Source organism: Lampetra fluviatilis, chromosome 4, assembly GCF_964198595.1.
Source record: "Lampetra fluviatilis chromosome 4, kcLamFluv1.1, whole genome shotgun sequence".
NCBI lineage: Eukaryota > Metazoa > Chordata > Hyperoartia > Petromyzontiformes > Petromyzontidae > Lampetra > Lampetra fluviatilis.
In genome coordinates this window covers 1,024,235-1,037,296 of record NC_136278.1, presented here as the reverse complement: position 1 = coordinate 1,037,296, position 13,062 = coordinate 1,024,235, and the positions used below count along the sequence as shown (strand labels likewise).

The 13,062-nt window shown below is 61.5% G+C and overlaps 1 protein-coding gene across 1 annotated transcript; it reads left to right on the top strand.

The window, feature by feature from the left end:
• The first annotated feature begins 283 nt into the window (after window positions 1-283).
• ABRAXAS2 (abraxas 2, BRISC complex subunit) lies at window positions 284-10,921 on the top strand. The gene is made up of 10 exons (XM_078855049.1): window positions 284-315; window positions 2,168-2,285; window positions 4,569-4,659; window positions 5,093-5,129; window positions 5,580-5,646; window positions 6,468-6,658; window positions 6,842-6,961; window positions 8,764-8,848; window positions 9,489-9,597; window positions 10,081-10,921. The coding sequence occupies exons 2-10, from the start codon at window positions 2,190-2,192 to the stop codon at window positions 10,884-10,886; spliced, it is 1,602 nt and encodes a 533-aa protein (XP_078711175.1). The 5' UTR covers window positions 284-315; window positions 2,168-2,189; the 3' UTR covers window positions 10,887-10,921.
• Window positions 10,922-13,062: the final 2,141 nt, after the last annotated feature.

The window sequence follows — 13,062 nt, the reverse complement described above, 5'->3', positions numbered from 1 at the left end:
ACGGTTAGGAATAGGGCTGGGTTAGGGCTGGGTTAGAGTTCAGGCAAGGTTAGGAATAGGGCTGGGTTAGAGTGCAGGCAGGGTTAGGAATAGGGCTGGGTTAGGGCTGGGTTAGGGCTCAGGCTGGGTTAGGGCTGGGTTAGGGCTGGGTTAGGGCTGGGTTAGGGTTGTGAGTGGCACTGCCCCTCTGCACGAGCGCCCCCTGCTGGCCGCACTGCGGCGGCACCCCGGGAGAGGGCAGCGAGCGCCCTCTCCCGGGGCCCCGCGGGAGCGCGAGGCTCGGCCTGGCTCCCTGCGGCCGCAGAGTGCGGCTCTGTGAGATTCTCGGTGTCTGGATCTCTGACACGTGACCTCGGACTCTATTACACGATACATGTCTTTGTCTGGCTCTGTGAATCGTTATGAACCCTCACTGTCTATGTGACACTCTGTGTGCCTCTGTGTGTCTCTATGACACTCTATGTGTCTCTGTCTGGCTCTATGAATCCTCACTGTCTGTTTGACACTCTCTGTGTGTCTCTGTGTGTGTCTCTATGACACCCTGTGTGTCTGTGTGTGTTTCTGTGTGTCTGTCTCTATGACACTCTGTGTGTGTCTATTACACTCTGTGTGTCTCTGTGTGTGTCTCTGTGTGTCTCTATGACACTGTGTGTCTCTATGACACTCTGTGTGTCTCTGTGTGTCTCTATGACACTCTGTGTGTGTGTCTCTGTGTGTGTCTCTATGAGTCTCTGTGTGTGTCTGTGTGTGTCTCTATGACACTCTGTGTGAGTCTCTATAACACTCTGTGTGTGTCTCTGCGTGTCTCTATGAGTCTCTGTGTATCTCTATGTGTGTGTCTTTATGAGTCTCTATCTCTGTGTGTGTCTCTGTGTGTGTCTCTATGACACTCTGTGTGTGTCTCTGTTTGTCTATGACACTCTGTGTGTCTCTGTGTGTCTCTGTCTGTCTCTATGACACTCTGTGTCTCTGTGTGTGTCTCTATGACACTTTGTGTCTCTGTGTGTCTCTGTATGTCTCTGTGTGTCTCTATGACACTCTGTGTCTCTGTGTGTCTCTGTGTGTCTATGACACTCTGTGTCTCTGTGTGTGTCTCTATGACACTCTGTGTGTGTATCTGTGTGTCTCTATGACACTCTGTGTGTGTCTCTATGACACTCTGTGTGCGTCTCTATGACAGTTTGTGTCTCTGTGTGTCTCTGTATGTCTCTGTGTGTCTCTATGACACTCTGTGTGTCTCTGTGTGTCTCTGTGTGTCTATGACACTCTGTGTGTCTCTGTGTGTCTCTATGACACTCTGTGTGTGTCTCTGTGTGTCTCTATGACACTCTGTGTGTGTCTCTATGACACTCTGTGTGTGTCTCTATGACACTCTGTGTGTGTCTCTGTGTGTGTCTCTGTGTGTCTCTATGACACTCTGTGTCTCTGTGTGTGTCTCTATGACAGTTTGTGTCTCTGTATGTCTCTGTGTGTCTCTATGACACTCTGTGTGTCTCTGTGTGTGTCTCTATGCCACTATGTGTGTCTCTGTGTGTCTCTATGACACTCTGTGTCTCTGTGTGTGTCTCTATGACACTTTGTGTCTCTGTATGTCTCTGTGTGTCTCTATGACACTCTGTGTGTGTCTCTGTGTGTCTCTATGACACTCTGTGTCTCTGTGTGTGTCTCTATGACAGTTTGTGTCTCTGTGTGTCTCTGTATGTCTCTGTGTGTCTCTATGACACTCTGTGTGTCTCTGTGTGTGTCTCTATGCCACTCTGTGTGTCTCTGTGTGTCTCTATGACACTATGTGTCTCTGTGTGTGTCTCTATGACACTTTGTGTCTCTGTATGTCTCTGTGTGTCTCTATGACAGTCTGTGTGTGTCTCTGTGTGTCTCTATGACACTCTGTGTCTCTGTGTGTGTCTCTATGACACTTTGTGTCTCTGTATGTCTCTGTGTGTCTCAATTACACTCTGTGTGTGTCTCTGTGTGTGTCTCTGTGTGTCTCTATGACACTTTGTGTCTCTGTGTGTCTCTATATGTCTCTGTGTGTGTCTCTATGACACTCTGTGTGTCTCTATGTGTGTCTCTGTGTGTGTCTCTATGTGTGTCTCTGTGTGTGTCTCTATATGTGTCTCTGTGTGTGTCTCTATATGTGTCTCTGTGTGTGTCTCTGAAACGCAAGAATCGCAGTGCTCGTCCCGCGCATGCGCATTGCGCCCGCCGTCATGGCCGCCGCCTGGGCTTCTGGCCCCGCGGTCGCGACCCTGGTGCTGGAGCAGCTCGGAGGATCGGGGGACCAGGTACGGGGATCAGAGGGGATCAGAGGGGATCAGAGGGATCCGGGGAGCAGCAGGAGGGGGGGCGGGCCGCGGGGATCAAGGAGACCAGTAACAGGAATCGGGGGATCTGTGGAAGGAAGTGGGGGGGAGGTTCGCATCAGTGGTGTGATGAGACCAGGAAGAGGGGCAAGGGGATCGAGGGGACCTCGTGTAGGGGTCCGAGTAGAGGATCAAGGGGACCTCGTGTAGGGGGCCGAGTAGAGGGGCAAGGGGACCTGGCGCGCAGGGAATCAGAGGGGACCAAGCAGGAGATGAGACCCGATACGGGGGTCACATAATCGGGAACATACCAGGGGGTGGAGAATGAAGGGATTCAAGGGGATCAGGGGAGCGATGTGGGGAGCGAGGGGATAACGGGGACGAGGGGATCCGTTACAGGAATCGGGGCGGGGGGGGCAGGGTTGATGTTCCAGTAATGGAACCAGACAGAGGGATTGGTGGGGCCGCAGGTCCCAGGTTTGGGCTCGAGGGTGTGAGGGGGATCAGGACCAGGTGTAGGGGGACCAGGGGGGGGGGATCAGGCGAGGCGGGTAGGGGACCGGTCACAGGGATCAGGGACCAGGTGCAGGGGGAGAGCGAAACCGCGAGTGTCCGTGTGGAATCGAGGGGATCGGAGAAGAGCATCAATTGGGATTGGGGAAATCTTGGTTCGGGGTGTCGAGGGGATATACGGGGTGGAGTGGGGGGGGGCAGGAGGCGGCCAGGTCACGGTGAGCGAAGGGGCTGAAGGGGATTCTGGGGGTCCCGGCCCAGCGGAGAAGCGCCGGGGGGTGGCCCCAGTTCCTGGTTCGACGACGCGGAAATAGACGCCCATAGTGATGGTCGCAGGTGGTGGTGGTGGGGGGACGGTGGTGGTGGTGGGGGGCGGCGGTGGTGGGGGGGGGGAGGGCGGTGGTGGTGGGGTGACGGTGGTGGTGGTGGTGGGGGGACGGTGGTGGTGGTGGTGGGGGGACGGTGGTGGTGGTGGGGGGCGGCGGTGGTGGGGGGGGGAGGGCGGTGGTGGTGGGGGGACGGTGGTGGTGGTGGTGGGGGGACGGTGGTGGTGGTGGTGGGGGGACGGTGGTGGTGGTGGGGGGCGGTGGTGGTGGGGGGACGGTGGTGGTGGTGGGGGGACGGTGGTGGTGGTGGGGGGCGGTGGTGGTGGGGGGACGGTGGTGGTGGTGGGGGGCGGTGGTGGTGGGGGGACGGTGGTGGTGGTGGTGGTGGTGGGGGGACGGTGGTGGTGGTGGGGGGCGGCGGTGGTGGGGGGGGGAGGGCGGTGGGGGGGGCGATGGTGGGGGGGACGGTGGTGGTGGTGGGGGGCGGTGGTGGTGGGGGGACGGTGGTGGTGGTGGTGGGGGGACGGTGGTGGTGGGGGGCGGTGGTGGTGGGGGGACGGTGGTGGTGGTGGTGGGGGGACGGTGGTGGTGGTGGGGGGCGGCGGTGGTGGGGGGGGGAGGGCGGTGGTGGGGGCGATGGTGGGGGGGGCGATGGTGGTGGTGGGGGGCGATGGTGGTGGTCGTGTTGTGGTTGGCCCACAGCGCTGCGCTAAGATTCCGGCGACCCGAGTTCGATTCCTGGCCACGGCCACCAACACCCGTGACCATTATCTGAACCGGTTCTGGGACTCCCCTAGGTAGACTCAGTCTCAAACGAGTACCTGGTGCGGTGTTACAGACCAATTCAGACCTTATTGGCCACCCCGTGCCCTTATAAATCTCAAAGTTCATCCTACAAAGCTCGCATTAAAACGGCTGTATGCCGTTTGTACCTGAAAACTCAATTTCCCTGTACCAGAAGACGGGTAAACCGTATGGGTTGACAGGTACGTAACACGCGTATGACTTTGCATGGGTGCGTGCGACAGTCACATGACTTATGAGAGTGTGCGTTTCATTTCTAGTTTGAGGGATCTTTCTGCGCCTGTGTGGTGCTTCCCAGGTTGATCACATGTGTGTGAACACCCCCTGCGTGCGTGTGGTGGGGGGAACGGTAGTGGGGTGGTTAGCGCACTGCGCTAAGAACCCAGCGACCCCAGTTCGATTTCCCCCAAGCAACGAATAACCGATGAATATTTCAACCGTTCCTGGGTAAACTCAGCCGTAAATCAGTTGGGTAAACATCACTGGGGAGACAAAGACGTCCGGGCGTGGTGTTGGCCACCCACTTCCTCGTGTGCCAGTGTCATCCTTCATATGTGCTCGCAACACTTTCCCCGACAGTATATTAAAGGCTATACGGGGATCTTTGTCTTTGTGTGTGTAGGAAGGCTTTCTGCTCGGAGGTGAGCGAGAGGAGCGGGTGGTGATCATCAGCGACACTCACCTGAACAACACGGAGCAGCGCACGCACATCGGTGAGTCCTAACCTCCCTCCCGTCGCACTGCGTGCCACCAACCCCCCAGCAGCTCGCCCCTACGGCCCCCTGACTCTCGCATGTGACCTGGGTCCTCTTGTCCCGTCCTGCTCACTACTCCGCGTGTGTGTGTGTGTGTACACGTCTGTGTGTACACGTCTGTGTGCATTGTGGTTATGTGTGTGTGCGATTGTGGGTGGGTGTCTGTCTGCGTGTACCTGTGTGTGTGCGTGTGTGAACTTGTGTGCCTGCTTCCCCATGTCTATATATGCAAGCGTGCGTACCTGTTTATGTGTGCACGCGTGTGCATACGTGGGTATCAGTTTCCCCTTGCGTGTGAGCGCACGTGCGTGAATGGCCGTCCGTACGGGCATGCATCTGTATGTATGTGTGTGTGTGCGCGCGCGTGTGCGTGTGCGCATGTGTGCTGCAGAGATCCATGGCCACCTGCCCTGCTTACGACCCTCCAGGTGAGTCTCTGATTCCTAACACTGACCTCAACCCTCACCCTAATCCTGGTCCCAACCCTAACCCTAACCGTGCATGAGGCCTCTACTCCGGTGTTGTTTATTAAGTGCTCACAATTACGGTGCCTGTCATGCGCGTCGTGTTGTGGTCATCGGGTTGCGAGTGGCTCATTGTGCATGCGCTGTCTGCTGGCGGTGTCCGTGCTGCGTTGGGATTGTTGTGCCGTGAGGGTCCTGGTTGCCGTGTTTGGAGCGTTGCGAGCGTTGCGTTGCAAGGGTCGTGTTTGCGAGCGTCACGGGTGTTGCATTGTGAGCGTCTGTGGCCGTCGTGTTGCATGGGGTTGCGAGCGTCGTGTTGCGGGCGTCGTGTGGGGAGCGTCGCGCCACTGCTGGTGAGCTGATGCGACATCTCCCGTGTGGTCCCGGGGCACGGCGCTGCGTGGTGCGGTGCAGTTTTTACGACGGCGTTGGAAAAGTGGACAAGGCCACGGTGGAGAACCTCCTGAGAGAGCACAGCAAGGTTGGTGACGCGCGTGCACGCGTCTGCACAAACGTGTCTGAACGTGCACATGTGTACACGCACGTTTCTGAACGCGCACACGTGTACACGGCAAGTGTACAAGGTACCTGTGCCCGTCCGTGCTGGGTGAGTGTGCAGGTACAACTGGCTGCGCGTGTGTGTGCGTGCGTGTTTCTGTGTGTGACCGGCTGTGTGTACTTGACCGGCTGCGTGCTCAAACGCGCGTGTGTGTTTGTGGGGAGCGGTAGTGTAGCGGTTAGCGCACTGCGCTACGAACCTTGCGACCCAGGTTCGATTCCTGCTCACGGCCAACACCAGTGACGATTATCTAAAACGGTCCTGGGCCTCCCTTAGGTCAACTCAGCCTCAAATGAGTACCTGGTGCGATGTGTGAGCATCGCCACTAGAGAGACAAAGGCGGTCGGGCGTGGTGTTGGCCATCCACTGCCTCGTGCCGTGCCGGCCTTCATAGGTGTTCGCTAACAGCACTTGCCCCAACAGTCTGTTAAGACTAGACGGGGGATCTTTGTTTTTGTCTCAGTAGTGGGAAGTGGTAGTGTAGTGGTTGGCGCAATGGGCTACGAACCTGGCAACCCAAGTTCAATTTCCGCTCACGGCCAACATCGGTGTTGATTATCTAAATCAGTCCTTAACCTCCCCTAAATCGAAACAGCCATAAATGATTACCTGGTGCAGAATTTAGGGCACCCACCCCCTCATGACATCTTCCGGCCTCCATGGGCGCTCGCTAACAGCACTTGCCCCAACAGTCTGCTAAAGGTTGTACGGGCGATCTCTGTCTTTGTGTGTGCGTCTCGCAGTCTCTCCTCGGCTGGTACCGGTTCCGACGGAACACATCACAGCAGCTGACGTTCCGTGAGACCCAGGTCCACCGGAACCTGTGCGAGGTTTTGGGGAAACCGGACCTGGTGTTCCTGTTGTTTGGGTTCCTGTCGACCGCCAACCACTCGACCCACGCACTGGAATACGTCATGTTCCAGCCGAGCCGCAGGTCGGTCCACACCATCGCCCACAGCTTTCCCGTGACCTCCATAGTATCACCCACAGCTGTCTCACAGTCCCCATAGGATCACCCACATCCGGCTCACAGCCGCCATAGCGTCATCCACAGCCCTCTCATGATACCCCACAGCATAACGACTGCAATGAGAATCCCTACGGCCTGTGTGCGCAGGTCTCAGCCGCGAGTGCCTCTGACGATCAGGAACCTGGGGAACTTGGCTCAGCAGGACTACCTCCTGTCCGCCGTGCCCAACACCTCGCGGCACTTCACAGAGCTCGCCGCCGAGCACAGGTCAGCACGCCGCACACCACACGGCCCCACCCCACACGGCCCCACCCCACACGGCCCCACCCCACACGGCACGCATGCCACACGGCACGTACACCACACGGCCCCACACCACACGGAACGCACACCACACGGCCCCACACCACACGGCCCCACACCACACGGCCCCACCCCACACGGCCCCACCCCACACGGCACGCACGCCACACGGCACGCACGCCACACGGCCCGCACACCACACGGCCCCACCCCACACGGCACGCACACCACACGGCACGCACACCACACGGCCCCACCCCACACGGCCCCACCCCACACGGCACGCACGCCACACGGCACGCACGCCACACGGCACGCACGCCACACGGCACGCACACCACACGGCCCCCCACCCCACACGGCACGCACACCACACGGCACGCACGCCACACGGCCCCACCCCACACGGCACGCACGCCACACGGCCCCACGCCACACGGCCCGCACACCACACGGCCCCACCCCACACGGCACGCACGCCACACGGCCCCACCCCACACGGCACGCACGCCACACGGCCCCACCCCACACGGCACGCACACCACACGGCCCCACCCCACACGGCACGCACACCACACGGCACGCACACCACACGGCCCCACCCCACACGGCACGCACGCCACACGGCCCCACCCCACACGGCACGCACACCATACGGCCCCACCCCACACGGCACGCACGCCACACGGCCCCACGCCACACGGCCCGCACACCACACGGCCCCACCCCACACGGCACGCACGCCACACGGCCCCACCCCACACGGCACGCACGCCATACGGCACGCACACCACACGGCCCCATCCCACACGGCACGCACGCCACACGGCCCCACCCCACACGGCACGCACACCACACGGCCCCACCCCACACGGCACGCACACCACACGGCACGCACGCCACACGGCCCCACCCCACACGGCATGCACGCCACACGGCCCCACGCCACACGGCCCGCACGCCACACGGCCCCACCCCACACGGCACGCACACCACACGGCCCCACCCCACACGGCACACACACCACACGGCACGCACGCCACACGGCCCCACCCCACACGGCACACACACCACACGGCCCCACCCCACACGGCCCCACCCCACACGGCACGCACACCACACGGCCCCACCCCACACGGCACGCACGCCACACGGCACGCACGCCACACGGCCCCACCCCACACGGCACGCACGCCACGCGGCACGCACGCCACGCGGCACGCACACCACGCGGCCCCACCCCACACGGCACGTACACCACACGGCCCCACACCACACGGCCCCACACCACACGGCCCCACACCACACGGCCCCACACCACACGGCCCCACACCACACGGCACGCACACACAGTTCACTCCACGCACCCCAAACTCTTCACGTTAGTTCACACAGATTTCCACTGAGTACAGATGCACAGTCCATATATACACACACACACCACACACACACGGTACACACATTACACGCACCACTCGTACCACATGCACACAACCACCACACTATCAACTTTGGAATTTCCCTCCAAAGTTCTGTAATAACTGTGTTCACTTCAAGAAACGTGTTAACTATCACAACTTTGATATTGCTGATTGTTGCTGGACTGTTCGCGTTTTGTGCCTTTGAGCCCTGTGCTCAGCAATTGTGTGTTGTTAAACGCACCCACACGCACGCCAAGCACCCTGCGCACACGAGCAGCAGCAGAACTGACTCGCGCACACGCTCGTCCGCCCTTGCCCACCCTGCCCCGGTCACCCGTGCCGCAGTGGGGAGTTCCTGGACGGAGAGGGGGTCGTGCGTGACGTGCGGCGCATTTTCCAGATGTACAGCGCGACGCAGGAACGCCTACAGGTGCCGGCACATGCGACAGACTCACGCGCTCAAACACACACACGTACACTCTTTTAACAAACAACAAGCCCAGTTGCGCTCACCATTGCACTCGGTCACTCGTACTCGCATGCTGACGACACGCTCACACTCACCGGCTAATACTCGCACATTGACACACTCGCACACTCACGCTCAAACTCACGAGCAAATGCACGCTGACACGCTCATGCAACCACTCAAACACGCACGTACACAAGCTCACTCGCATGCGCTTTCACGCTTGGGCCCACGCTCTGTCACTCGTACACACCCAGGGGGCTCATCCTCCCACTCCCGACACGTTAGCACTCGCGAGCCCACGCGCACGGATTACACTTGCGCGCCGACGTCCGCATATACATACGCGCACGCCCAAGAGCTCACGCACTGGCACGCAGCGCGTGTTCGGCGCTTCACGTGCCCTTAATTGTACATAGCCTGGCACGAGCGCCGTGGTGACGTCACCGCCGCTTCGTGGCGAATGGGGTTTGTTGTTGTTGTGATGTTTTTGAGATTGATTGGGTGTCCGCATGGGTGTGTGGTGTTCTGGTTGTGAGTGTGTGTTGTGGATGTGTGTGTGTGGTGCTGTGGGTGTGTGTTGGTGCGTGTGTCTTGGCAGCTGGTGTGCGGTGAGGTAGCGGCGAGCGAGCGAGCGCTGGAATCTGCACTCTCTGAGGTGGAGCTCCTGCAGAGACTCGTACGGAACAAGGAGGAGGAGAGAGACCGCAGTGAGTGCAGCACACCATGCACACCACTCACAGCACACACGGCACACTACCCACGCACACCACTCACAGCACACACGACACGCCACACACACACTACCTGCACACACCATGCATACCACTCACAGCACACACGGCACACCACACACACTACCCACACACACCACGCACACCACTCACAGCACACACGGCACACCACATACACTACCTACACCCAATGCACACCACACTCACAGCACATGCGGAATACACACACCATACAAACCACACACACCATACAAACCACGTGCAAAGCACATCACACACCATTCATACCATAACAACAACACATGCGGCACCCCACATCACAGCACACACTCCGCACCACACTGCGCACACCAGGCCACACATATCCTGCACACCACACACCAGAACCACACTCGCCACTCTGGCTGGGGGGGACACGACTCACTCCCAAACACTGCTTCTGCTGCTGCCATCTCCTAGAGCGGCGTGAGGAGGAGAGAGTCCGGGAGGAGCAGAGAATCCGGGAGGAGGAGAGAGTGCGGGAGGAGCAGAGAATTCTGGAAGAGAAGAGAATTCTGGAAGAGAAGAGAATTCGGGAGGAGATGGTGCGGGAAGCGGCAAGAATCAGGGAGGAAGAGAGAGTTCTGAAAGAGCAAAGGCTCCGGGAGAAAGAAGAGAGAGTTCGGGAAGAGAGGCGACTCCAGGAGGAGGAGGAGGAGAGAGTGCGAGAAGATGAGAGAGTGCAGGAGGAGAAGCGAAGACGGGAAGAGGAGAGAGTCGCAGAGGAGGATGAGGAGGAGAGAGTTCAAGTGGAGGCTGCCCCCTCTCCCGACGGCGCTCCCGCTGCACTTCGCCCCCCGCTACCCCCAGCGGCTGCCGCCCCCCCCCTCGTTGCCCCGGGCAAGGAGACCCCGGGGAGGGCAACGCGCGGCCCCGGGGGGTCCCGGGGTGTGGCCGCCGCCGCCGCCGGTGTGGCCGGAGCCCCGTTTTCCGCGGACCGACGGTCGCCCGACCCCGCTGGGGAGGCGGGCCAGCCCCCCCCCCAGGGGCTTCTGGGAGGAAGCGAGGCGGCCGAGTCACTCCGGATTCACGCGGCGGCCGGGGGGACGGCGGCTGCGGCGATGGCGCTGCTGTTGAGGCGGGCGCCCGTGGGCACCGGCGAGAGCAGCGGAGACAGCGCCGGCGGCAGCAGCGCCAGCGGCGGCAGCAGCAGCGGGGACAGCGAGACGGAGGGCAGTGAGGCGGAGGGCGACGCGCAGTCGCGAGACGGCGCAAAGGACGCGTGAGGCCGCCGAAGGGACGAGGGGGTGGGGGCGCCGGGAGGCAGAGGGGGGACGGGGGTGGAGGCTGGCGGGGGTCAAGGGGGGTTGGGGGACCCCGGTGTGACCCCCTTTCTCCCCGCAGGGAAACCTCGTGTCCACGAACTTGGAAATAATAAAAATCACACGAGTTAATCGCCGCGTGTCGTGCAGCGAGGGGGGTGCGCGGTGGGCCGCAAGGGGGCGCCACGGACCAACGAGGCGGAGAGAACGGAGGGGAGAGGGTGCCGAGGTGGGGGGAGTTGGGGGAGGGAGCTCCCCCCCCTCCGCTCTCCCGCGCCCCCCATCGTGGCGCGGCGCTGCTTAACGAGCCGCGATGCTTCTGGCGTTAATACTGCATGAGCCGCGCAGCCATCAAACACCTCCCACGGCCCGCCGCCCGACACGGCCTGTGCAATCTGCGGCGCGAGGGAGACGGGCGCGAGCATTAACATTTAATTATCGGCCCGCCCCCCGCCTCCATCCATCTTCCCCGCTCCTCCCCTGCATCCACCCTACACTTTCTACATCCACCGTACAACTTACACCATCATCATCATCCCCGCTCCTTCCCTGCATCACCCTATATCCACGACTAAGTTCGCCCTGAATCGTCTTCGTCCATCATCCCCGCTCACCATCCATCATCATCTCCCGCTCTATCCACTCGTACATCCGCCATCCACCCAACATCTTGTTTCCTTCCTTCATCTCATTCACCCGATAATCTCCAGCCACCCTCCGCAGCACCGACTCGTCCCCTTCATCCATCCACCCTCGATCCCCTCCGTTCACTACCCACGATGCCTTCCTCCGCTCTCAATCTCCACCGTCTCCCCCCCACCGCCCACTCGCCGCCTCACTCCACGCAGCTCCATTCCAGCTCCACCTGGGCCTCCCCGGAGAGCCCGGGGCAGCGGCGGCCCCCGCCGCCACCTCCACAGCGGAGCCAGGCCCTCTCACCCCTGCCCACTCGCCTCATCTCCCTGACCCCCCTGCCCTCACTCCATCCCATCGCTGACCTCCTTCAGCCATGCCGCCTCCCCATACATTTCTCCCCCCCCCACCCGCACACCCCCCTCGCTCATAACTCCTCTTTATGGCCCCGCGCGTGCACGCGCGCGCGCGTTCTTTATGTTTTTGGCGGGAAGCGGCTCTCCCCCGCGCGCGCCACTTAAGGCGTCACGCGCCCCATGCAGTATTGATGCGCGCGCCTTTACGAGCGAGCGCGCGCGCGCCTCCTGAGCGATGCGCGCGGGGCGAGGGGAGGGGGGCGGTTTGCGGGGGCGCGTGCGTGACGCCCCCCCTCCACCACCACCACCACCTCGCTTTGCCCCCCAAACCCCCCACTGGCGGTAGGGGGTCTCCTTCCCACAGGGCGCTCCTGAAGTGGCTGCACGCTCTGCCCCCCCCCTCTCTCGGTGCACTCGTGGCCACCCCGATCCTCCCCTTAGAGCAGTCACGGCGACCCCGCTCTTCCCCGCGTCACCGTCGTGACCGCTGCCCTAGGCTGCCCGTGACTCTGGCCGCCACCACCGCCACCACCGCCTCTCTCTCTCTGATCCTTGTGACCGGACAGAGCGGCTCGCGTCCGTCACTGTGGGGCGTGAACCCGGCGCTTCGCGGGGCTGCGGGGGAGGGGCGGGGCGGTGGGGGTAGGGGCGGGGCGGTGGGGGGAGGGGGGTTAGAGGCGGGGGAGGGGGCGGGCGCGCGCGCGGGCAGTAATGGGGCTCTCATCACCCGAGCGACGCCTGTTTGTCATCTCCTAAATAATTCATTTAACCGCGACATCGCGGCCCCTCCCCTCGCCTGGCGCCCCCACCACCTCCCCTTTCATATCCCGACCCACCAAATCATCCCAGCCCCCCCCCCTCCTCAGCCCCCCCTGCCTCCTCCCCTCACGCCCCAGCCTCCCTTCACAAAGCAGGCGCTCTTACCCCCGGCCCCTTCACTCCCCCCCCCAAATTATCTGGGGGGCTCAACGTCCCAGCCCCTCCACAATAATCCAGAGCCCCCCCCCCCAACCACCACTCCCCCTTCACCCCCCAGCCTCCTTCATAATCATCCCGGCCCCTCCCCTCGCCCTCCAGGCCCTGCCCAATCATTTTGTCTCCTCCATCCCTCCATCACCTCCCCCACTCCACTCCCACCGAGGGTGCAGCAC

What these genes read in the sequence shown, in the direction of transcription:
- ABRAXAS2 (XM_078855049.1), top strand. Translation starts at nt 2,190, where the DNA reads ATGCGCATTGCGCCCGCCGTCATGGCCGCCGCCTGGGCTTCTGGCCCC. An exon ending in GGAGCAGCGCACGCACATCG is followed by an intron (nt 4,660 to 5,092) that starts GTGAGTCCTAAC and finishes TGTGTGCTGCAG; the next exon opens with AGATCCATGGCCACCTGCCC. An exon ending in ATGTTCCAGCCGAGCCGCAG is followed by an intron (nt 6,659 to 6,841) that starts GTCGGTCCACAC and finishes CTGTGTGCGCAG; the next exon opens with GTCTCAGCCGCGAGTGCCTC.